Source organism: Sinocyclocheilus anshuiensis, unplaced genomic scaffold (genome assembly GCF_001515605.1).
Source record: "Sinocyclocheilus anshuiensis isolate Anshui unplaced genomic scaffold, SAMN03320099.WGS_v1.1 scaffold327, whole genome shotgun sequence".
Classification (NCBI taxonomy): domain Eukaryota; kingdom Metazoa; phylum Chordata; class Actinopteri; order Cypriniformes; family Cyprinidae; genus Sinocyclocheilus; species Sinocyclocheilus anshuiensis.
Window position 1 is genome coordinate 363,824 of NW_015548206.1, and position 26,139 is coordinate 389,962.

A 26,139-nucleotide genomic window follows, 5' to 3' on the forward strand; every position below is an offset into this window, starting at 1 on the left:
AATTGTAGACATTATGAAAGATTCATTATGCATACATTTATTGTGTTATAACAGAGAGTGAGATTGCGTAGATGAACTGAGATGTCTTTTAGAGATAAATGCAGCGCTCTTTGCTGGCATTCTGCCATGCAAAACCATGCACGCAGCAGCCGCTGGCTTTAGATAAAAATAACAGTGTTCTGTGAATGTTGATGCTTTAATAACGAATATTTATCGGGAACGTGTATTTCATAAATTTCATGGAGAAAAAAGTAACAACTAGTAATGTAACTAATTACTAATTACTTTTGAAATAAAGTAATCAGAACAGTAACGTGATTACTTTTAAAAGGAGTAATCAGTACTTTGATTACATTTTCAGAGCAACTTGCCCAACACTGCACATATATTATGTAAATAAAAACTTTTATTTTGGATGCGATTAATCGCGATTAATCATTTGACAGCACTAATTTATACTCCTGTCAAACAGGAGTATAAATGCCTGGACAAATTGAATTTTTAATGAAAGATCATGAGGATAAACAATGCAGATTGAAAGATTGAGTATAACATATTTTGTATTTGTAAACCATAATTTTTAGAAGATCAAATCTTGGGTTGTCTGTTTGACTGTTGGCAGTTTGTGTGTTCTAAATTTATTAGTTATTTTATTCTTGTCATCGCTGTCTCCTCACTGTGATCTTTTCTGCATTGCAGCTATTGTTCAGGGGGACACTTTGGAAGAGATCTACGATCAAGTCAAGCAGATAATTGAGGAACAGTCTGGGCCATACATATGGGTACAGTCCAAGGAGAAACTATGAACGCCTTCAGGAGTTTATCATCCCCCTCTCTCTGCCTGGTTTATTTATTGATTCTGTATTTTTTTTTCTTTTTGGTAATCTCAGTTGGGCTTCTCCAGCTGACAGAATTCACTCAACAGATTAATTCCTTAATCCAGCATACTTCAATCTCTGTTCAGTCCTATATCTTCACCTCCTACTTCTAGTTCCTCAGTAGCTATTTCAAGAGAAGATGATCTGTCCTCCTCAGATCTTTACTGCTTCCATGCTTAACAGAAAGCAAAGCTATGCCAGACCTGCATCTGTTTACCAGGGGTTTGGAAACGGTACAGTTCCTTAATGTTTAAGGGAGGTTACTTTGTAAGGACAAAGACAGCGATCTGGATTTTCTGACAAGTCTCTTTTCATTTTACCCATTCTATTGTTTTTTTTTTGTGTGTGGAAATGGTAACATGGAGCTCAAGTCTCAGGCATCGGATTCGTTAAAATGGTGAGAAACACACAAAAAAGCTAAACTTTGCACGTTGTAGCTTCTAAGACCAGGTGTTCTTCAGCCCTTCTTTCTCATTGTTCATTTCCACCATAGTCCCGTGTGTTCCACACGTTATTGATTTTCTTCTTTTACCTCTCCCTTGACTGTTGTATTGGCGTGCTTATTGTTCTCCTCATTCTGATCGTCTGCGTTATGGAGCCATTGTGTTTAGATGATGTCCCGCTGCACAGATGTGAGACGTGTGCCGCCACTGTTAGAATGTCGGAGTCTACAATCAGTGTCTTACACAGAGTATGTGTTTTCAACACTTTGATTTACATTTAGGAAAGTCTGCCATTTGTAAGGAACTGATATTTTTAAGAGGCAATAAAATGCCACCGCATATGTGGAAGAAATTTATTGTACAATGAGATCTTAACAGATATTTAACCCTCCATAAACTGCCTATTTTGTTATAATAAAAGTCTATATTGAGCTTTACTTAAGCACTATTATGATGGGAGTTATTTTCTTGACATCGTAAAATGTATATCAGAGCAAGAGATTTAAAAAAAAAGAAAAATAGTATGAATATATTTTTTCTTCTTTTTCTGTTGCCACCCTTTATTTTCCTAAACTGACACAAATGACAAGATGCAGGGTAGTGAGGGGAATGTGGAGAAAACAGCCTAGTGGATGATTAACGTGCTATTTGAAGCTAGTTCTGTGTCTTCCTCCCCTCTGCCCACCATTTCGACATCATCTGCTCCAAGTGTGCTACATCAGAGTCATCATGTGTGGAGAGGAATGTTCTATCCGTCCCCCTCTCAGACACAACCCGTCTCAGCTGGAAGAAGAGCTTCACAGGGCTGACGAAGCTTTGGCGCAGGGCTGATGTTATCCAGCTAGAAGCTCCACAGAGACTCCTTTTTTCTAAACCCGTCCCGGAGAGGGGGTCTTGCCTGCTCTTCCTATGACATGATTGTTTTGTATACTAAGACTGCTTGTTCTACCACCTCGCCACTTCTGCTTTTTAGGGACATTTTGGGACTGGAAAAAAAGAAACATGTAAATAACCTACTGATCTGATTCATTCCATTCATCAAAACGAACAAGAGAATGGCTAATTCAAGAAAAATAAAATCTTTCTCATACAGCACAGTGCTGGTGTGAGTATTCCTTCAGATGGAGGGCTTAAGTATATTTATAAGGTGTGACAATGCAATGGCACACATTATTCTGTCTAGCTGTACACATCAGTGCACTTCTGAAAAGTTGTCATGTTGATTGTCACAGCTGTTATTTTGTGAGGCCATATGTCACCTTAAAAGGATAGTTGACTCAAAAACATAAAATTCTGTCTTCTACTCATCCTCATGTCATTCCAAACCTGTATGATTTACTTTCATCTGTGGAACATTAAAGATATTATTAAAGAGTTTTTGAGAACTGAATGCTGTATAAAGGAAGTCAATGGTCACTAAAATTGTTAGGTTACCGACATTCTTCAAATTATTTTACTTTCAAATAAGAGTAAGTAATGCAGGCTTGGATTGACATGAGGGTGAGTAAATGACAGAACTTTCCAACACACTCATGATATTTTGTAACTATTTTGTGTTGAATTAATGGCTAATTCAGGGCTCTCCAACCCTGGATCCAACTCTAATCAAATACACCTGAACCAGATAATCAAGGAAATTTGAAAATTATAGGCATGTGTGTTGGAACCGAAGTCTACAGGACAGTAGCGCTATAGGAGCAGAGTTGGAGAGCCCTGGACTAAGATCTGCTCACTCCCCACTGATGGTTTTGTTTGGAGTTGGGTTGGACCTTCTTGCTTTTCCCTCCCCCATATGAATCAAATAATATGTATTCATGCCACCTCATAAAATAGTTTCTTTCTCATGGTTACATTTTTGGGTTGGAATTTTTATTTTTGGTTGGAAAAAAACCCGTTAACTGCATTTTCAACCATTATTGCAATTCGGTGTAAAACAAACATGGTTAAGAACAGTAAAACGTTCCAGTACTTGTTTTTACAAAATATCAACACTAATGGAAAGCTGCTTGTCCAATTAAATCATATTTGGACGTTTTTTTTTTTAGGTATTAGCTTCTTTAGATAAGTGTTCCAAGATGTCATGTGTCAAATAGTTTCACTCCACTTATTTATTACTTTGATAGCACATGCAGTTGGACTTCTAACAAGTATTCTTCCAGTATTTTTTATTGTTTTATGTCTTATGGAAACCCGTTTTTGCTTCAGAGTAAAAACTATAAAGAGGAGCATAGAAAGTTAAAGTTTAAAACAGTCACATTGTGAGATATAAAGTTGCGGTTACCCTTTTTACTCTAAAGCGGGCAATCCTATAGTAGCAAACTACATTTACTCTTATTTATACTTTTGATTTTAACAAAGCTTCAGATAGTTTTGATGGTCATACACCATGCTTATGTCACGTCACATAAACGTCATATCTGCAGTACAGTCTCGCGCTTCGTCCTCATGGAGCTCAACATTTTTGTAGATTTAAAATGTTTTCATTTAATAATCTGGCTTCAAATGTTGTCAATAAGGTGGCATAACTAATCGCAAATCCTTCGTTTATTTCACAACAACAAGGCACATACAGTCATTCAAGCATCATTACCAACACTCTTAGAGACTTTACAGTGATATTATTTTAATTTAGTTTATTGAGGGCCATAAAACCCCAGTCTTACAGTAGAACGTTCTAAATTAAGTCTTTAATAACGCTGTCCTCGTATTCACAAGTGGAATCGTAATAACGCCATTAACATAAGATTGACTCATTCAGTCACTCTCTGTCTTTTATCCGTCTGTTGGCGTCTCTCATTCCCTCTTTCACTTCCTTCACAAACGTATCCCAAAGTCTAGTAGCTCTCCGACCCAACTCTTCCACATCCCTGGGCATCTTTGACGTCTCCTCACGTATCTGGCGAAAAGTGTCGGATCTGAGCAGCTTGGTCGAGGCGTCTTTCCCGGCAATCTGTGCTTTAGCGATGGCGAAGGCCGTGATCTGCGCCGCGCGTCTGATAGGTCGAGACTCCGAGAGCTTCTCCACCACTTGAGCGTTATTTATCAAAGCATGAAAGATCCGCCGCAGCACCATTTTGAACCTGTCACAAATATCTACGTTAGATGTCACTGATATTAATCAGGTATACATTTTCTTAGGTAAACAATACATTACCTTCAAAGGTCCCCAATCGACTACTCTGCACGCTACTGAGCGGGTCTTTTTCGACGCGACACCACAGGGCCCTCTGCAGGCGTAGGGAGTAATACATTTTAGACAGACCAACATTTTAAAGGGGTGGTTGATTGCGATTTCACTTTTTTAACGTTAGTGTGTAATGTTGCTGTTGGAGCATAAACAATATCTGCAAAGTTGCAGCGCTGAACGTTCAATGCAAACGGAGATAGTTCTCAATTCTGTTCCTCATCGCGTTCCCCTGCTCTGCATCTCTCTCTCTCTCTCTCATTCAGATCGTCAGATCAGCTCCAACAAACTGTTCCATTTATACACTTATTCAAGAGTATGCGTGTCCGTTCAAGTTGTGCTATAAAAAATATCTTCAATATTTGAATCGTTCTCTCAATCTCACCGTTACTTTAACATCATCATGATTCATGAATGATGACTTTACAATGATTAGAACTTTGATCGATAAAACTATATGTGAACACCAAGTATTTCATTTGGCATTGGAGGGCCATGCTTTTATTGATAAAAAGCTGTCTTTGTGATCTCGGTCTGTAGAGAGCTGATAGTGTATCTCCTAGAAACACTTGTCAGCACGACGCACACACGTCCAAGTATGCTTCACTTCTAATGGGAATTGCATCATTCTTGGGGGTGTCTTTTTACGCTGAGGTGGGCCGAATTAATGAACGTACTTCTTCAGCATTGACGGAAGCCGAGTTTATCTTCCATCTTTATTTTTAGGTTTTCACCTCATAGCAGTTCTTGTGAAGTTGTCCTTAAATTATAACCTGTTTATATAAAAGTCATTCCTCTCACTGTTTTCTTCATGCTCAGTGCTCTTCATGCCTTACATCATTACAATGGCTTTGGCCTTTTTTCACTGCTTTTATGAAAATATCCACCAGATGATTTGTGTGGAGCACAAAAGAAGATATTTCTGTACAGTGAAATTCAATGGGGTACAGTGTTGTTTTTGAACAAAAAATTAAAATAACAAATAAAATAAAAATCTCAATTTCTGTTTGCAACTCAACTTTGTGTTTGAAAATGTTTTAAATTTGAAAATGTTTTAAATTTTTATGGAAATAACTATGCCTTAGGAGAATATACTGCAAGTGTGAAATGAATGTAAAGTTTTCGGACATTTAACTGCATGTAATTTAAGATTAAAAGAAAATGTATTTGTTTAAATTCATAATAAATGTAATTAGTTAAGCATGCATTTTTTTGACCTTCTTAAATAAGACTTAGGCCTAAGTACATGTAATGTATATGTATTACTTCTATTGTCTTTGAAGTGTACTGCTGAATGTACTGACAACGGTAACTAAAATATACTTAAATGTAATTTCTATTAAAACTTGTGTTATGTATCTAAATATGTTTGTAAAACATTTGTGATAAAGTTGTCACGAATCCTGTCCATGGACTTCCGTTCGATCGCCACCAGAGGTCACCCTTCCGTTACATTGACTCTCACACTACACAGACTGTTACACATCACCCTGGACTACATTTCCCATGCGCCATTGCACTAATCACAAGCTCACCTGAAACCAATCACACACTATATAAATCAGTCTCACACCACCATTCAATGCCGAGTATTGTTTAGTGTATATCACTGTTTAGCTGATATCTACCTTACGGAGCCTGCTTTAGTTTTCCTAGCCTTATCTGAGTCTTGCCTTGTCTGTTTTCTCGTGTTCTGATCATTGCCTGTGTACCTGGATTATCCCTCTAGTCTCGCCCTGTTGGATTATGTTCACCGTCGACTGACCCTCGCTTGTTTACCGGACTGCTCTTGCCTTGTCTTCTACATACCAGTTTGCCATTGTCTGACCCATGCCTGTTTCTGACCACGTCTTCTAAATAAAGCTTGCAAATGTCCTCGCTTGTTTACCGGACTGCTCTTGCCTTGTCTTCTACATACCAGTTTGCCATTGTCTGACCCATGCCTGTTTCTGACCACGCCTTTGTAAATAAAGCCTTGCACTTGGATCCGCACGTCTCTCGTCTCGTTCGTCCTGTAACAGAATACTCGGCCAAACTAGGATCCAGCGGCTTCACCAAGGATCATTGGCCAGGTATGAATGCCGCAATTCTGCTGCTAGCGCTCAAGAAGGGCACATGATCACTCGAGGGTTACATTGTGGAATATTTGGCTTTGGCAAATGGCTCAGAATTACCTGACTGTATGTTAATAGACTTTTTCTGTAATGGTCTTAACCAGCCTTTAAAGTCAAGAGTGGTTCAAAAGGGTCCTCGTTCGTCACTGAGTAGTTTTTTGGATTATGTTTTGTGGACTGTTGGTTCAGCGTTCACTGTGGGTGTCGTGGAGGAACACGACACCGCACTCACTCATGTAATGGTGGCCGCATTACAGCACGCTCACAAAATGGCGACGACAGCAGAGCCTGATCGCAAAATGGCGGACACAACAGCGCCCCGTTCTGTCACAACTGCCAATCATGAGTCAAGTCAAGTCAAGTCATCGCTGATCATTCGGAGTCAAGTCAAATCATCACTGATCGTCATGAGTCAAATCAAGTCATCACTGATCATCATGAGTCAAATCAAGTCACGGTTGATCGTCATGAGTCAAGTCAAGTCATCGCTGATCATCATGAGGCAAGTCAAGCCACAGTTTATCGTCATAAGTCAAGTCAAGTCATTGCTGATCTTCATGAGGCAAGTCAAATCACAGTTGATCATCATGAGTCAAGTCTAGTCACAGCTGATCTTCATGAGGCAAGCAATGCACCTTCAGCCTGTCATGTCGCGGTGAAAGGAACCGTTAATGAACTCTACCTGTTTCCTGATGGTACTACTGTAGAACCTCCAGAGGTGGCGGCAGCCACTGCAGACCCTCTAGAGGTGTCAGTGGTACTCACTTATGAACTCTCGTCCTCTTCTGTTCCAACCAAGGGAGGCCATTAATGAAATTTTGTCTGCTCATGTCACGGCCTATGAACTATTGTCCTGTCCTGCACTGGTCAAGGAGACCATTCCTGAATTCCCATCATGCCTGAACTTTCGTCCTTTGTCAACCTGGCTGCAGAGGCCGTTGATGAACTCTCGTCTTGTCCTGAACCGGCCATGAAGGCCATCTGTGAACCATCGTCCTGTCTCAACCCAGCCGCAGAGGCTGTCTGTGAACTTTCGTCCAGCCCTGAATCGGTCACGGAGGCTGCTTATGAACTTTTCTCCTGTCCCGATCCAGCCGAGGAGGCTACCTACAACCCTCAGTCCTGTCTGTTACAAGCAAGGACACTGTCTGCGAACTTCTTGACTGTCCTGTTGCAAATGAACTTGCTATATGCCTGGGTAACCCTGTCACAGCCATGGGGGCCGTGAATGAACCTTTCGTTTGCTCTGTTAGCCTTGTCACGACCCCAGAGACTTTAAATGAAGATCCTGTATGCCCTAGTAGCCTTGTCACAGCCAAAAAGGTCACCTGTGAACTCTTAGCCCTGCCTGTCATGAACCCTGAAACAATAAATGAACTCTATACTTGCCCCATTACTTCTGTCTCTGCTAGAGAGACCACTAATGAACTATCTGTCTGTCCGGTTCCAACCAAGGAGTCAGAGTATGAGCAGTTTGATTATCCCATTTCTGTCAATGAGTTAGATTCTCAGGTCTCTGTCTGTCCGGTTTCAACCTATGAGTCCGAGTTTAACTGTTCAGTTGTCACTAACACTCTTGATTTTGAACTATCTGTCTGTTCTGTATCAACTAATGAGTCTGACTGTGAACTGTCTGCTGATCTGGTTTCTGTTAATGCCAAGTCTAATTTCGAACTATCTGTCATTCTCATGTTAATTAATGAGCCTGAGTATGATTTATCTTCCCATCCAGTTTCAGTCATTTTCCCCAGGTCCCGGTCTCTGCCATGGGTTCCTGATCCATCTGCTCCGCCTTGGAGGTCTTCTGCTCCGCCCTGGTGGGCTTCTGCTCTGTCTGCTCTGCCCTGGTGGGCTTCTGTCCTGTCTGCTCCGGCCTGGTGGTCTTCTGCTCTGCCCTGGTGGGCTTCTGTCCTGTCTGCTCTGCCCTGGTGGTCTTCTGCCCCGCCCTGGTGGTCTTCTGTTCTGCTCTGGTGGTCTTCTGCTCCGCCGTGGGGATCTCCGGACCCGTCTGCTCAGCTGTGGTGGTACTCAGCTCCACCTGCCCTGCCAGCCCCATTCTGGCTCCCTGCCTCGCCAGTTCCGCCCGGGCTCCCTGCTCTGCCGGCTCTGCCTCAGTCCCCGGTCTTTCCACTTCCACGTGGACCTGGCCCTCCATCCCTCCCAATGTTCCACCTCCGCTCCACCACCCTCCTGGATTTTACTGTTTTAGGAGCGTCTGGAAGCCGCTCCTTTGGGGGGAGGGGGCTATGTCACGAATCCTGTCCATGGACTTCCGTTCGATCGCCACCAGAGGTCACCCTTCCATTACATTGACTCTCACACTACACAGACTGTTACACATCACCCTGGACTACATTTCCCATGCTCCATTGCACTAATCACAAGCTCACCTGAAACCAATCACACACAGCTGCTACCAATAACACACACTATATAAATCAGTCTTACACCACCATTTAACGCCGAGTATTGTTTAGCATATATCACGGTTTAGCTGATAGCTACCTTACGGTGCCTGCTTTAGTTTTCCTAGCCTTATCTGAGTCTTGCCTTGTCTGTTTTCTCGTGTTCTGATCATTGCCTGTGTACCTTGACTATCCCTCTAGTCTCGCCCTGTTGGATTACGTTCACCGTCGACTGACCCTCGCTTGTTTACCGGACTGCTCTTGCCTTGTCTTCTACATACCAGTTTGCCATTGTCTGACCCATGCCTGTTTCTGACCACGCCTTTGTAAATAAAGCCTTGCACTTGGATCCACACGTCTCACGTCTCGCGTCTCGTTCGTCCTGTAACAAAAGTAATACACATTTGTAATAATGAAGTTTCAATTTAAAATATATTCATATTAAATGTAAAATTGAATAACATGCTATAGTTAAAATTATACAAGGGCTTTAGTAGGTTAGTCAGCACAGCAAATAAGTACACTTCTTAAAAGCATGATAAATGATTATTAAAACAGTTTAAAAGATTTAAAATGTACTTTAAAGTAAAGCATTTATTTAACGTTAAAAGTGCCCTTTTTATAAACAGTCAATAGTTATAAAAAAGTATCTCTCTTTACTTATTTCACACTTTATTATCTGCGAATACAAATTGTAAAAAATATAATTTTTATAAATATAATAGGCTATGTGCTAAAGGGTTAAGGGTTTGTTCAAATCCTAACATTATAAGCAATAGTATTAGTGATACTCACCTCCGCTAACACTGCTCTTGAAGAAAATTCGCAGTTAACACTGAAAATATTAAGATAATAATATTAAGTCACAATAGTTTAATGAACAGATGGCGTAGCTAGATAGGGAGTAAAAAAACGAGTGTACATGTGTGAGGAAAACAAAGACAGAGTGTGACTGAATGCTTAAAGTGCACTTCTGCCTACTTCAGCTGCCATAGCCAAACAGGAAAACCTTAAAATAAGAATAATTTTACCACTGAACAATGCTGTATTCACATACTCACATGCACTTTCCATTAAACTCCATGAACTCCATGTGAAGCTACAGCATGTCATTGTGCTCTCAAACTTACTGTAACAATAACACTTTCTGCTGTGAGTGAAACACTCACACGGCTTCACCTCTGACCAAACCAAACATATAGAAATTGAAATGTTCTTAACAACAAAATATCGCTTAATGAAATCGCTCCTATCAGATAACACACTGACTGAGCAACACTGTTTCTTCAAGTCGATAATCTTTTTTCACAGAATAAGATGTTAATGTAAAGATAGTCTCAAAGAATTATGTGCTTGAACTTCCCACACTTGAATTTGTCACTTGTAGGCCCTCAGAAAAAGAAAAGAAAATCCTGTCATTATTCACTCACTTTCTTCTGTGGAATACAAATTTTTTTTTTTTTGAAGAATGTACCAGTGGCTCTTTTCCATGAAATTACTGGAGCTTTCAAACTTCAAAAAGGACAAAAATGCACCATACAATAATGAAATTTAATTTTCATTTTTGTAGCTACATGTAAGGCTAGTTTTTAGTCAGACCTGCGTTGTTTTCCGCAATCCGCTCCATCTGCTAATGCTGTTTAAATAATAGATTAGATTGCAATATGAGAAAACTGCAGTTGAGGTGGTCAGATCAAGGGGTCAGAGAAGGGCAAAGCAGATATCTTCCATTATTCTCTCTCACTCTGATCTCATTCTCGTTGTGTGCCAGACCTCTCCCCCTGCGTGTGGGACCCTGATAACAGGATCTTCTGAGAAAGTGAGGAAGTCCTTTCAGGCCTTGGGTGTGTGCCTCACCAGAAAGACGCGCGAAAGAATTGTGTGCAAAAACGTGTGTGTGCAGCTGCTGTAGTAAAAGTTCATACTTGAGGTGTGCGGCCATGGCAGGTATCTGAAACTGAAGGTCATGGCGTTCTGCAGCATGTCAGCTGTGTCTGGTGCTCATATCCAGTACACAAAGGCCTTGAAAAGAGTCCACCACAGCTGTGCATCACATGCAGGACAAGAGACAACAGTCTGACTGCTACTAGTCGCACATGTCATACAGTAAAAAAAATAATTATTTAATTAATGGTTTAGTTAAGAAAGAGTGTTTTTTCAGAGCACCAGACATCAAAACCAAAATGAAAATAATGTATATGAATTATTATGCTGTATTTATTTATTTTCAGATACAAAATTTACATTTTTACATGAACTATCCTTTTAATGAACAAGAGACATAAAGATGTATAAAACTCTTTTTATATTATATTATGTTATTTTACTCAATATTATATTATATATTTAATTGATTTCTCTCCTATAATCTCATAGTATATTCTTTCAAATGCTGTATGCATTGAAAATGAATACTTCCTCATAATTACTGTTTGTTTCAGGACCAGCAGATAACCTCAGATGGGGAATGAAAACCGTTTATGTGTTGCTCTGCAGGTCCAGGATTTGTGGGCAGATGTTTATGTGATCATTGGGTGTATGTTGCACAGGTGGATGAGGGTGAGACTTGTTATGAGTTTCTCTGACTGGTTCAACCTCTCATATCCTGCCTCAATACTCTCTCATATTCTGCAGCAGTGTTTACTATCAAACAGAGCAGTGGGAGTATTTGTTTTTGAGAATTTTTCTGTTGATCTGCTTGTTTAACGGCAGACATGGAATTAACTTTTCTAGAATGAAGAATTACAGTAGTGCCGTGAGGGCGTCAGAAGTGCTTGTGTGGACATGAATTTTATTTCATGGGAAAAGGTGAGGAAATGAGAAACGCAAACCAGCTTGCTGTTGAACAGCAGGGCAGTACATGCAGTCTGTATATCAGTGATTTACTGAAACTAATTCAGAGACTGGGTAAAAGAAAAAAGACCACGGTAATGAAGCTTTGGTGTACACATAAATAACATTTCAGTGTCCTTTTGTTCTGTGGAGACTTGCTGCAAAGAAATAAAGCACTCTGAAAGCTCACCAAACATTTGTTACAGCTCTCTTGAATTTCACTGAAAAAGTACACGACAAAATCTCTTTACTGTGATTATCATCATGAAGGAAAAAATAAGTTATTGTGCATGGGCTGTTTATAAAAGCTGGAAGAAATGGCTCAGCTGAGCACCAGAAATGGAGGGATTCGTTCTAAACCACAGCGATAGTTAATTATAGAGGCATAAATCATAGACCACCCATTGTGTCTGAGATTGTAAAGAAACCTGCTTTGGAGTCTTGCAAAAAATGGGTTTTACCTTAATACTAGCAACAAAAGAGACTTATGAAACACAAGTCACTCTAAACAATAATCAAGCAATAATAGAATTATTGATATCCACAGAAATAAATAAATAAAATAAATAAAAATAAATGCATACAAATCGATAAAGAAAAATGTGGTTGCAGTTCTCATATTATCATTGTGCCCTTGAGCTAGACCTAATAACATCATGGTGACTGTTCCTGGCATAAGATGTTTCGACTGAAAAGGGAATTGTTTTTGGGGGCAGTCTGACCTGGTAGCCTAAAAGTGCGAGTATAGTGACTATTTTAATATAATAAATTTTGCAGCATATATTTTATTTTAATTGTCTAAGCAGATGCTTAAAGTCCCCATGAAATCAAAATGAAAGTTTTTTGGGTGTTAGTATCAATATGTTAGTCTTAAGGTTATCTATAAGGCAGTGTGCTCCAAAACAGTGACAAAATTCGCATTTAGAAGATATAAGCATTCAAAGCTGGCAGTTCATCACTTCCGCCAAAACGGCGCAACGATTTTTTTGACGTCACATCGTACTTCAGCTTCTCATTAAACTTTCTGTCCAATCAAATGCTCTCTAGAATTCGATGCGCCCGCCTCAGTTAAAATGACGTCAACACATAGAGTAAAGCTGTGTGTTTCTAAGCATTTCAGGGGACCTTTAAACATGCTTATTGCTAATTGATTACATTTTATAATTTCAAATATTAATCATAGTGTATGTTGCTGTGTGCTGTATGCTGTGTTCCTGTACAGCATGTGCAATCTCAGCTGTGACAGGTAAGAAACATACAGTTAGGTTACTTCAATGTGCTTCGGCAGTCAGAGAATGAAGCCTCTCCAACAGTTGGACACACAGTTAAAACTAAATCTGAATTACCATATTATTCACAGTATTTTCACAGGTGCTGCTAAATTTAGAAGAAAACCCACATTGGTCATGTCCTTTACTTTCCTGAGCTCCTCCTGGAAAATGTCTCCCAGGTTAGATTACTTTGGCCCAAATGTTCTTCTTCTGCCTGCTCAGTTACAGATGTTGGTGTGTGAGTCTGCTGAGCAGGCACTTTGAAAATAAAGCAATCGTTTCATTACTTAAAAAATAAGAATATTTAAGATTTTTTTTTAATGGGGTAGAAGACACTTTACATGACCCTGTCTTTTACATATAGTACGTTATTATAATTAATTTGTATAGCAAAAAAAAAAAAAACTCAATGCACAATAATAACCAGCTCCACGCGATACACATAAATACATTAGTTTTACTCAGTTCTTATGTAATTATACAGTACCACATTTTATACTAAATACTCTCAGAATGTAAATGAAAATTCGAGATTAGGCTAAATTTAAGTAAATCTTCGTGCACTTGAACCGATATACATACTTAATAAATAATTTCCTAATATAGAAAACAGGAAGTGACACCAAAGCACCCGCCTCCTTCAATAGCAGCACTTCACCAAGGTTATTATGTGTATTTGCGGCGCTCGCGGTGGTTGTGACTTTCGCCTCCAGTAAGGCAGGAGCTTGAGAGCATTGGTAAGATCATCATACACTTCATGGTCTGCTAATATAAATGCATTGGCTTCTGAATGTTGACTGCGCACCATTTCTACTTTAAGAGTTGCTGTGCATTTCTTTCTGAACCACTTCAGTTTGGATTATTCCTCACAGTTTGTTTTATAAGTGAAATGAATCGCTTTTAATTCGTATGGCAGCTGCTGTATATGTTTGTAGAGAGCAGGTGCGGACTAGATATAGCCTTTATTTGACTACAGCGAGTTCATGCAAGTGCTCTGCAAACCCCTCTCTGCTGACCTTTACGCAGATTGTGTCAAATTGATATTAGATAGTGATTGTTTCACTTGTACAATTACATTAATAACAAAGTAGGCTACTAACTTTTTTTTGTGATAATTTAATTGGCCTTCGTTTCAATATTAATACAATTTCAATAACTGAAGTAATAGCCTATTGTTGTGTTTCAAGTTAAATGTTCAAAATATTGTTTTAGTAGCTATAACTAAATTGAAATTTTTGCATTGTGATTTGCTGGCAGATGGATGTGACATTTTCTTCAGGGTCAGCTCTGAACACTTGTCCTTCCCGGTTAACCCGAGTCCTTTTGGGTTGTGCGTGTCACCTGTTACCACGCTCATCTGTCTAAATTAATTATCACTACTAGTTTGAAAGGCACAATATTTACATTGCAGGAGTTTTTTTTTTTTATTACCAAAACTGAGTGTTGCTTGCAAAAACATTTTGGTGATTTTAAACTTTTATGAGAAAATGTGCAGTTGTTACTTCATGGAGCTAATTGTAGCTGATCTGACCCTATAAAATTAATTAATATTTAATATTTAGTTTAACTTGAATAAAAACCGTTAATTTAGATGTGGAGTTACCTAGCAAAACATTTTTACCGTGTTTTCACACTGTGTGCCCATCACATGATTTGCTACAGTGAAGTTTTAATCCTCTTTGCCAGTTCTGTAAAGATTAATCAACAATGTCTGGAATTCTTGGGAACGTAGATTATGATCCAAAATAGTTTGACGGTCATAAAAATGCAGTTGTACATTTATAACGTGCGTCTACAGAGGTTATTTTTAAATGTGAGTAAATGACACAAGGCTATTTCATCCATTTACTTCTCAGAAAAAATATTCAAGAGGCGGTGGCACAGAGTCACATGATTAACTAGCTTTAGATAGTACTTTAAATTCTGGGTGTATTGAATGGATTAACCCAACCAGCACTTTATGCCGCTCATGGAGAGTTTTTTTTTTTCTTCCCCATAATAAAACATTTGACTGGCTTGTCCTTGGTGCTTGAACTTAAGCTTACTTTCTCTCCCAGTGCAATTATTATTATTTTTTTATTTTTTTTAGGCTTAAATGATAAGTTTCCTTTGTCTAGAGGTTTATTTGGCTCTCATTGTTCCTATTATAAAATGTAGAAGAAAATAAGTAAGCACTAGGGCTTACGTACCTATAGAATTGCTCAGACAAGGAATGAAGATTAGTGGGCTGTCCTTAGGAGCCCAGCAGACTGTGCAGTTTCTCAGGAAGACCCTACTGGTTACATGTCAGGCCCAAACGGACATGAGGATTGGTTTGATCTGATTGTGTGCAGGTTCTTTCCCGGTAGGGTGTAGCCCCAATTAATTTTCCTATCTCTAGCTTGCATGTGTCCAAGCAAGTTAGCAGAGTACTTTTGGTGCATTGCATCAGTGTGACTTTTGTTAATGTGTACTTTAATGCCTTTAGTTATTTCTGAACACATTTAAAATGTAGTGTTTATTACCCTTTTTGTTATTCATTTGGTGAATGACACTGTCTCAAGGATGCATGTTTATCTTGCCTGCAGTGTTTTTCTCTTATGCTTTGGATTATTAGATTAACTTGTAACCTTCAACCTCTGAAAAAAAGAAATTAAGTCCTTGAGATGTCTTTCAGTCCATTGTGATGTTTTTCAAACTTTATAATTTAAGTTAAACATTCATATCTATCTGTCTGTCTGTCTGTCTGTATATATAAGCTACATATACGCTTGTTTCTAATTCTTTTATAAACGACGAGAATTAGATTTGATCACTTTATATTAACGGACTACATTATCACACCACCAACCTAGTTTAAAAAGATAGTTTACAGTAAACCTACACTTATATGATTACTGTCAGGATTAAGTTTTGCAGATAGAAAATGTATCTACATTTAAAAAAAATATCTACATTATATTTGTATATTGTATATTTATTTTTTATATTTGTAAAAAATAATCTTCATGCAGTTCTTTTTCATTTATTGACAGTTCATAGTGACCACATTTATCACGCCCCAAAAATATGATCAATATGACCAAAATGTTATGATACAAGTTTTCTGAATTCATATGATAATAACGAAGTCTAATAATGAAGTGATATGTTCACTGATAATCTTCCCTGGTGAATAGAGTATTTCCACAATGACATATGTAACAGAAAAGTGTGAAGCTGCACCGACACACACAGGTGTCAAGTAAAGGTAAAAGTTCAAGACCATGTCACCCAGAGAAACATAAACAAAACACTGCATAGTGCACATTAACCAGCATTACAATAAATATCTCTGTTTAAGATAACATCCTTTTTTTGTTGACACAAGGAATCTAATTTTGTTTTATGATTATGATTTATCTACTTCCCTGAGATATAGAGTTCAACAATTCTCATTCTCTTGCAGCAGTTATTTGAGGCCACGATGGATCAAGCCAGGACAACAATTTCAAAAATCGTAAGACATACTTTTCGTACAGATTAATTTTGCCATGGCATTATAACAGAGTCATCTGAACCAATCATTAACCATATAAGAGCTAACAAAGAAAGCACAATTTTTGACATGAGATCTGTGACTGCTGAGATTTAAATGTTTCTTTATAGCTGAGAAGATTTTTAGGCATTTTAACTGAAACCTTCTTAATTTGTGCCTGATATCGGTTTTACTACTTGTGCTGAAAACTTTCAATATTCAAGAGAAAATCTGAAACCTCATGACTTTAAACACGACTGGCCTTTTAAGTGTTCTTACATTGAAGAGAACCCAGGACAGTATTTTAACATGGTGTCTTGTAATCTGTATTTTTCCAGTTCAATGGGGAGCCGCGCTCCTACACTCGCTTTAACCTGACCCAGAACATGGAGGGTGACAACAGCCATGTGGAGATGAAGCTCTCATCTGACATGGATGATGAAGTGGAGGCTAACGGTGTTGGGGAAAACATAAACCAACATAATCATCCATATTACCCCAGCAAACTGAACCAGCGTTCTCCCAAAACTGTCTGCGGATATGTCATTGGCATTCTGTTCCTTTTCGTTATTGGTAAACCAATATGCTGGTATATTCAAGCTTATTATGTGGCCCTCTGGAATTGTTTATTCTGATTGGTCGAATGTTTTTGTACAATGACCACTAAACTGTAATAATTTCTATGCACAAAAACAACTTCTATGTTTGTCTTTCAGGATTCCTCATTGGTTACCTGTCTAATAGAAGCACAGACAAAACAGAAATCAAGTCAGATTGTCCGGTCTTTAATGAGATTGCCCCAGTGAAAGCAGAAGCAGTTTATTCGTTGGACTGGAGTGATCTCAGGGCATTGCTGAAAAAGAAATTGACAACTGACAACATTAACAGCAACCTCAAGTAAATACACACAACTGCACTGTTGCTTTTTCCATACTGTAAGTTGAGCAGGTATTCAAATTAAAGATGATTTGTTTTGCCTTTCTGTTTTTCCTCCTTGTAGGGAATTCTCTAGTGCCAGTCACCAGGCAGGAAGCATAGGAGATGAGGCACTTGCTAATAAAATCATGGGGAAATTCAAAACTTTTGGAATGAGTACCTGGACAGATGAGCACTATGTGAATGTCCATGAGCCTGGTTCCTCAAATAACCAAGTCCTGTTCCGTGGTAACGTTGTGGGAACAACCGAGGGCTATTTGGCATACAGTGCACTTAAAACAGTGCAGGTTAGTTTTGAAAAGGAATGTATGTTGACAGCCAGCTGACAAAAAAACACCATAAAAGTATCATAAATTTAGTTTATACAATTCGTGAGCAATTTTCCAAATCTTTAAAAAAAAAAAAATCAATATATGCTTATGTTAAAAATTCAACTCTGAGAGAAGTTGTAACTTTCTTGAGTATGTCTTGTAATTATTACATACTTATATAAGACTCTTCAGGCCAAATAATCAGTGAGAGCAAAGGTACACCTGAGCAGAACGAAGGTGTTTCTAAACACGTTTTAAACTTTTTAAAACACGAAAATGGAAGAAGCAACAAAATAGTCATAGTCAAGACATTCATCTAGCGATTTTCGCGTATACTGAATAACAGTGCAGACATACACAGAACAACACTTTTGGTGTGAATGGGCGCTTATTCACATGATACAACATTAGCTGAATTTTCTTAGTTACTTTTCAAAAAGTAGTTATTTTGTAGGTGAATTATCACTGCATTCAGCCCTGTTAGTTCTGTGTTGTGATATGCCATCCAAAAATGAAAAGTCTACTAATTTTCTCACCCTCATGCCTTCCCAGATTTATGACTTTCTTTCTTATGTGAAACAGAAATGAATGGAACCCTGTGAAGTTGAAGCTTCAAAACAACCTGTTACTACCCAAAATTACTAGTTGATCATGTTGTGAAACTCATGTGAGAAGTGAGGAGCATCATATCACAAGTTTACATCACAGTTCACAATGTGCTGAAAAAAAAGTTTAAAATATTAGCAATTTTCTCTCACACACTTATCATTTCACTTCAGCAGATATTGATTCTTAAGGTGGGGTTGTATGGTTGTTTGTTTTGCTTAGTTTTTGATGTATCAACTTTGAGGGCCCATCCACTTGCATTATATGGACCAACAGAGATGGAGTATTTTTTCTAAAAATTTCAGTTTGTGTTCCACTGAAAAAAGAACGTCATACTTCTGGGATTAAAATGTGAATATAATTGAGATACAAGTAGAAGGAAAAGTTTTCAGTGTATAATGACACATTTCAGCCTGTTCTGTATTATTTATTCTGTTGTATAGGGTGCAGCTCTGTATGCCCATTATGGGCGAGCAGAAGACTTCAGGCGCCTGCAAGAGCAAAATGTTGACATAAATGGAAAGGTCGTCTTGGTTAGAGCTGGACTCTTAAGTTTTGCTGAAAAGGTTGGTTCTCTCATATTTTAAGACCGTTATTATTGATATTTACTCATTTATCCTTTTGTTTTTATTTGCTTAATACAGGTTGCTAATGCTGCTAGCTTGAATGCTAGTGCTGTGCTAATTTATCCAGATCCTGTTAACTACAATATTAAAGAGGACACTGCTCTTTTTGGCCATGTAAGTTGTGGAACCTTTCTTTTATCAGAATATTTGTGCATTTAGAAGTTAATGTAAAGTAAAATGCTCTTTTCATAGGTCCATCTCGGCACTGGTGATCCCTATACTCCAGGATTCCCTTCCTTCAATCATACCCAGTTTCCGCCGGCTCAGTCCTCTGGCTTGCCCAGCATTCCGGCCCAAACTATAACCATAAGACAGGCTACTGAGATCATGAGGTGCAGTTGTGCCATTAATTTCTCTTGCTATTTACGGTCACTGTTGTTGTTTCTGATATGTCCCTATTTGACTTGTAGTGTTGTTACTGAATTGCGAATTCAGCAAAAAGGCACATCACGATTAATCATGACCGATCATTGTTCTTTACGTTAACGGTCAGTGTACTTTTGATATATATTGAGATATATTATATGTACCTAGAGTTTTAATGCTTAATATTTGAATAGAACTATATTGAACATCTTACCATTTGGGATTAAAGACAAATTGGAGGTTATTAAAACTTTAAGTTATTTACAATTATTTTAAGAACATTTTTTAGTAATTTAAATTCATGTTTTGTCTTTAGAATAATTTTAAGAAAATACATGTCAATTCTTAAGAAATGTTTTTGGGAATACAAAATATTCTTAACTTTATTTATTTAGAAAATAATGAGGAAAAAAATCAGTTAAGAAGAATTTTATTCTTAAGAATGTAAATGTAAATCTGGCCTCAGAGTGTAATATGGGCTTAATGTTGGGCTTTTTTTGACTTGAGCCAACATCAACCTACAGCAGCAACCATGCAAAACGTCTAAATATCAACCCCAGGCAGCAATGCACTTAAAAACACTCAGTCTTGGAACTCACCCAGGTCACCCTAGCATCCTGGCAGCAACTTGTGCAAGCACCACTTACATTTTAATCAGAAGACTCAGAAAATTCAATAGTTCTGTCAATGAGGATTGTTAATATTTCCTGTATTTACATGTTTGTCACATTTGTTTGCTTCTGCCCTCAAACAGTAAGTTAGGTGGTCGGACTTCCTCTGATGGCTGGAGTGATGGGATGCTTCGGGATACCATGTACAAACTCGGCGATGATGGCGACAATATTACAGTGGAAGTAAAGAATGTCCTTGTTCAGAAAAAAATCCACAATGTGTTTGGAGTCATTAAAGGTTATACGGATACAGGTACTATATTCTGTTATATTCTGCTTTAAACAGGTGTGTACATCAAACAATAAATTGGTCCAGGTCACTGATCACTTAATTTTGGTTTTCGTCCTGTGCTTTAGATCGTTATATGGTGATTGGCGCCCAGCGAGATGCATGGGGCCCTGGATATGCCAGAAGCACAGTTGGCACTAGTTTACTGGTGGAGTTGGCCAGAACTGTCACAGATATGATCAAGAATGGTACATTAAGTACAAGCAATGATGCCTTTTTAAATACATAGATAAATGTTATTATATAATGAATTATACATGTTAACTTTTAATCAAGAATAAATCTGTTGATTTCAAGTGCATCTTTCTTTTCTTCCAAGATGGATTCAAGCCAAAGAGGAGCATAATTTTTGCTAGCTGGAGTGCTGGTGAATTTGGGAGTGTTGGGGCCACTGAGTGGTTGGAGGTATGAATGCATCTTTGACTGCCTTCTGTTAAACAATAACCATTTTAAAGATGGGAGTAAATACTATGTGTTTGTATGATACAACAACAAATAATAATAACAACACAAATAACAGTAAACAACAATAACAAAAATGTACATACAGTATATTAAACCAGTAATCATACATATTTCCATTCCTTTCTTATCAAAATTAAAACAGACTTCAAGTCATTTGAAAATATGAAGGTTTTAATTATAAATGTTTACTGTATTTAATTGCAGTATGTATATGGTTATTGCGTTTTTAATGGAGTACTAGTTGGTAAAAACCGCATTGTATACACTGCCAACTATTTAAAAAAAAATAGTAATTTAAACACTGTGGATTATTCATCAATAAACTGTTACATCATCACATCGCATTATAGTTATATCATCTTGGAAATATTACATTTTGTGCAAAATATCTTATCGTTTGTGATCTAATAAAAAATGGAATATACAGAATATATCTGTGCACAATACACATACTGTACTATATACTGCAGAAATAGTACTGTAGTATGTTAGTATGCAGTTTAAGAGCCTGTGCATTCAGCTACTGTAAATCTGTGAATATATTTGTGTTTTTGTACCCTCAGGGCTACCTGACCTCCCTGAATTTGAAAATGTTTTCTTACGTCAGCCTTGATGAAGTTATTTCAGGTTTGTTAAGAGTCATTTCTTGAGGAATTGAAGAACTTTGATCTTGAGTTGATGCTGATCATCTGACATTCTCTTTAGGTTTTGACACTTTCAAAGCAGCTGCCAGTCCACTGCTGTATGAGTTACTAGAGAGCACTATGAAACAGGTGCTGTATCACAAACGCTAAATCTTCAGCATCAATCTTCTTATAATCTGCAAAAAAAAAAGCTTTATATATATATTTTTTCCGTTTTGTCTGTCCTAAAAAGAGAAATAACCTTTTCCCCCATGCAGGTCTCATCTCCAGTTGATGCAACCAAATCCTTGCATGAACAGTTTGCTGGATCCAACTGGGAGAAATCTGTGTAAGTTCGTCCCTCACTGCTTATATGCTCCACAGTTTGATTGTAATTTCATGTGGTGAAGGACCAGTGTATTATTTATTTTTAGTATTATTTAAATACTATATTTATTACTATTTTATACTTTTATACTATTGTTATTCATATTTTTGAATGAGCTTAGTTTAAGTTGTTGTATGTTTTGTGCTTTTGTCATTTTATTACTTTAAATATTTCTATTTATCTTTACTTTTCTTTCAATTTTAGTAATGTTAATGCTTCAACTGAAAACTTACATTTGAAATCAAGTTTTTCAGCTAATATTTATTTTATTATTGCTTCATTTCAGTTAACAAAATATTTGTAAGTTTTTGTTAACAATAACAACACATTTAAGCTGTTAAACACATTCTGATCAAACAAATTATATATATCCTGTAGAATATCCATATAAAAAACTTTTTTTTTTTCCACAGAATGGAGCCTATGGGTTTGTCTCACTCTGCTTATCCATTCCAGACCTTCTCAGGCATCCCGTCACTTTCGTTTCGATTTGCTTCGGTTAGTATCAAGGTTTTACTGAAGCTGTCAAAATAAAGTAAAATCGATTCAGGTGCAGTTTGTTTCATGATGAAAGATGGGAAGTAATCATGTTCCTGATGTGTTTCAGAGTACAAAGTCATACCCTTTTGGCACTATTGAGGATACGGATCAAAATCTGGAACGGTACACTTCCTACAACACCCTGAAACTTGCCAAGACAGCAGGTGAGGTGGTCGGACTGGTTACGCTTCGGCTGGTACACGACCACTTGCTCAAGCTGAACGTGGCAAAGTATACCAGCGTCATCCGCAACTATGTGTCCCAAATCAGGTCTAAAGTTGAATCACGCCAAATGGTGAGTCTTTTTGCGATTCCCAAAGAACTTAAGCTTGATGTTTGATGAATTTCTGTAAAGGCTACAGGGAGTGTAATTAACTTTCTGCATTTATCTTTTGAAGTCGGGCCGCCTTCCTTCCACTGTGACGATGCAGTGGCTTCTCTCAGCTCATGGGTCATACGATCGTGCTGCCAGCGCTCTTGTTTCCGCCATCCGGAACAGTGATCTTGATGACATGGAGCAGTGTCGCATCATCAACAATCGCATTATGAGGGTAAAAAATGGTCAAGCTGTTTCATTCTTTCCTGTGTTGACATATTTCCTGTAGAAAAAGGAAATTGAGATGGAATATATCAAAGGGCTTTTTAAAATATCAAATAGCCTTTGCTGCTGGTTTGCTGCTATTGATAGTTAGAAGCAAGTGGTTTTAGGAAGAGGGCCATTTTATTGGAAAAAATTTGGATATGATGATAAATCATCAATATTTCTGTTTCACTTTCTCAGAACAGAAAGATACATTTTAAATGCATATAATTGCTAATTGTGTTAGATGCATATTAAATGAGTGTAATGGCTAAGCATATACTTTGTCAGCTTCTGGAGTGCAACAGCATATATAGCACCTCAAAGCTAATAGACATGGGCTAAAAGCAACAAAATGTCAGCCTTAAATTGCTTTGAAAGGTTTTTCCAGATTGCATTCTTGGGATATACAACCTTAGAAACAGCAGCAGCTGTAGTTTGTCTGTAGTTCTGCTGTTTTATACTGTGTGTTAAAAATGGGTCATATGATGCGATTTCAATTTTTCCTTTCTCTTTGGAGTGTTACAAGCTCTTGGTGCATAAAGAAGATCTGTAAAGTTGCAAAGACTAAAGTCTCAAATCCAAAGAGATATTCTTTATAAAAGTTAAGAGTCAGCCACACCTACCTAAAACGGCTCGTTCTGACACGCCCCCACATACCTACCTCACTATGTGGGAAGATTTGCATAACGCCGCCCAAATGTTCACGCAAAGAAAGAAGGCATAACTTTTATTCTCACTGTAGTATTGTTGACGCTGCAGCCATGTCCTGAAGGCGCTGTGTGCTTCGTTGTGAAAGTGAAACTACTTTGTAAACACATTTCATTACACCAAATACACAAAATAATGTTCTTTTTAGCAGCATCATATGACCCCTTTAACATGATGTGTCTGTTTGAAGGTGGAAGGCAGTTTTCTCTCTCCCTATGTGTCTCCGCGGGAGAGTCTATTCCGGCACATTCTGCTGGGCTCTGGATCACACACTCTGGCAGCTCTGGTGGATCACCTTGAAGCCATTAAAGGAGGGCTTAAATCTGCTGACATTGACCAATTCAAGAATCAGTTTGCTCTTGCCACTTGGACCATCCAGGGCTGTGCCAATGCATTGGCAGGGGAAGTATGGGATATGGATAATGAAATTTAGACAAGCAGATTCAGCTCACCTCTTTAAATGTGATAACTTTGAACCATCACTCAAGGAAAAAAGGAAAATGAAAGCAGAAAATGATTTTGGTGCTCTATTAACATGAATTGAGGATAAGTGGTTTACATCAGTATTTACAGCAGTAGTTGATCCAAAAATTGAACATGGTGTCATTTACTCACCTTCATGTCATTCCAGACCCCTTCTGTGAAACACAAACGAAGATATTTGAAGAATGTACTAGTCACACTTTTCCATGAAATTACTGGAGCTATCAAACTTCAAAAAAGACACAAGGGCATAAAATATTATAAAAGTAGCTCATATCACTCATGTGCTATACTTCATACTCTGAATCCATACAGATCAAAATTCATAAGGGGTTTGATTGACATCAAGGTAGATAACCCAGAATTTCTATTCTTGGAGGAAGTTTTTCTTTGAGATCTAGTTTAGATTACACAAATTCGGAATGTGTTACTGGTTTATTTTCAAAATTTTCAGACTCCTTTTAGGAACTTCTTGCATAATACCTGAACAGTCTGGATTTAGAGCATTGGTCTCAAACTCAATTCCTGGAGGGCCACAGCTCTGCACAGTTTAGCTCCAACCCTAATCAAACACACCTGATCCTGCTAATCAAGGTCTTCAGGATTACTAGAAACTTCCAAGCAGGTGTGAGTTGGAGCTGGTTGGAGCAAAACACTGCAGAGCTGTGGCCCTCCAGGAATTGAGTTTGAGACTACTGATTTAGAGTTTTTTTTTTATACAGACTCCAGTTAGACAATCAGCCATTGACATTTTAATGTTTGTAACCTAACTAACTTACCTGTGGTCATAAAACACCTCGTAAAGCACAGTATTTTTCCAATTTTCTGGTTGGATACACTTTTTCAGTGGCTCTTCAGATCAGTTCTGTCAAATAATAGAAAGAGGCTTTCCTATGTGGCTTTGAAATTCTATTTATTAGTTTTTTATTTATCAGTGACCGGGATCACTATAAATAGCATTTTGTAACGCCTTTTTTAACAAATGTATAATTATCGGAAGCAGTGCCTTCCATAATTATGACAGTTATACTGTCGAAATGTGAAAGCAGCATCTGCTATGGAGATAACCTTGTTTTCAAAAGCTATGACCACAGACTACATTGTATTTCTTAAATGATAATTAAAGAAATCAGCAAGTTACTGGTATGTATCAGTCTTTGGCATCCTCCTTTTGAATCAATGTTATACCTGATCCAGAATCATTATCGGGAGCAGTGCCTTCCATAATGCGAAGATGATGGTAGTTTTTGCCTACCGATGTGTTGATATCGAGGGCAGTGCCCCTCATATTTCACTGTGATGTGGATGTAATTATTGGGAACGGTGTTTCCCATGATGTATAAAATCATCTATATTCACACACTCTTACCATAGTAGTTATCTGTTGTAAGTCATGTAATCTGTCAGTTTTTCATACACAATGAAGTGCTGTTACCTTCTTTATCCTTGGATTAATCAAATATGGAGTGGGTGAGGATCACCGCAGAAATGTAAAAACTATAGAAACATTCTCTGTAAGATCCTGTCATGGGCCTCTAAAAGATTCTGCCCTGTTCTCTTATTCGGTTTTCATAGTTCTTTTGTTTCTGGTGTATTATTTGTGCCTTGCAGACTATGATAAAGCCTTTAAAATACTTTTCCTCTTCTTTGTTCTTTTCTTTGATTGTATTTAACTTCACTCTTGCTGTTTTACTTGCAAATCAAAGTGAGATTAAATTACAAAACTATTCAAAACTATTTGATGCCAGTATAATATTTTTATTATAATATATAATATCATTATATATCATTTATCATTATACCATGGTTGTCAGAAGACATATCAATATGAATCGAAAAGTGGGAAACACTCATGTCATGTAAGATTTTGAAATAGATCCTGTACAGGTCCTATATATATATATATATATATACATACATA

At 37.7% G+C, this 26,139-nt stretch overlaps 2 protein-coding genes across 10 annotated transcripts in view; both read left to right on the forward strand.

Annotated features, from left to right (window-relative positions):
• Positions 1–1,837, forward strand: part of dlg1b (discs large MAGUK scaffold protein 1b) — a 142,451-nt gene extending 140,614 nt beyond the window's left edge. For all 6 annotated transcript variants that reach the window (XM_016440262.1, XM_016440263.1, XM_016440266.1 and 3 more), the window contains one exon: positions 700–1,837. In XM_016440262.1, coding sequence (XP_016295748.1) covers positions 700–806 — 107 coding nt within the window. In that variant the 3' untranslated portion in view covers positions 807–1,837. The remainder of the gene's footprint in view (positions 1–699) is intronic.
• Positions 1,838–13,288: 11,451 nt separating this feature from the next.
• tfr1a (transferrin receptor 1a) lies at positions 13,289–24,785 on the forward strand. Of its 4 annotated transcripts, XM_016440271.1 has the most exons (19): positions 13,786–13,864; positions 14,385–14,518; positions 16,555–16,605; positions 16,962–17,196; positions 17,340–17,520; positions 17,624–17,846; positions 18,920–19,042; positions 19,121–19,216; positions 19,295–19,434; positions 20,223–20,392; positions 20,497–20,616; positions 20,748–20,833; positions 21,457–21,520; positions 21,599–21,666; positions 21,795–21,865; positions 22,318–22,402; positions 22,512–22,739; positions 22,843–22,995; positions 23,926–24,785. In XM_016440271.1, the coding sequence occupies exons 3-19, from the start codon at positions 16,573–16,575 to the stop codon at positions 24,166–24,168; spliced, it is 2,319 nt and encodes a 772-aa protein (XP_016295757.1). In that variant the 5' UTR covers positions 13,786–13,864; positions 14,385–14,518; positions 16,555–16,572; the 3' UTR covers positions 24,169–24,785. The 4 variants fall into 4 exon arrangements, with proteins under 4 accessions (XP_016295758.1, XP_016295757.1, XP_016295755.1 ...); XM_016440272.1 differs by lacking the exons at positions 13,786–13,864; positions 14,385–14,518 and adding an exon at positions 13,289–13,306 and having other exon boundaries at positions 16,558–16,605; XM_016440269.1 differs by lacking the exon at positions 14,385–14,518.
• The last annotated feature ends 1,354 nt before the right edge of the window (positions 24,786–26,139 follow it).

Coding starts and splice junctions, on each gene's coding strand:
- tfr1a (XM_016440272.1), top strand. CDS start 16,573: ATGGATCAAGCCAGGACAACAATTTCAAAAATC. Junction 17,197..17,339: donor TCTGTTCCTTTTCGTTATTG/GTAAACCAATAT, acceptor TTTGTCTTTCAG/GATTCCTCATTGGTTACCTG. Junction 20,617..20,747: donor CACAGATATGATCAAGAATG/GTACATTAAGTA, acceptor TTTTCTTCCAAG/ATGGATTCAAGCCAAAGAGG.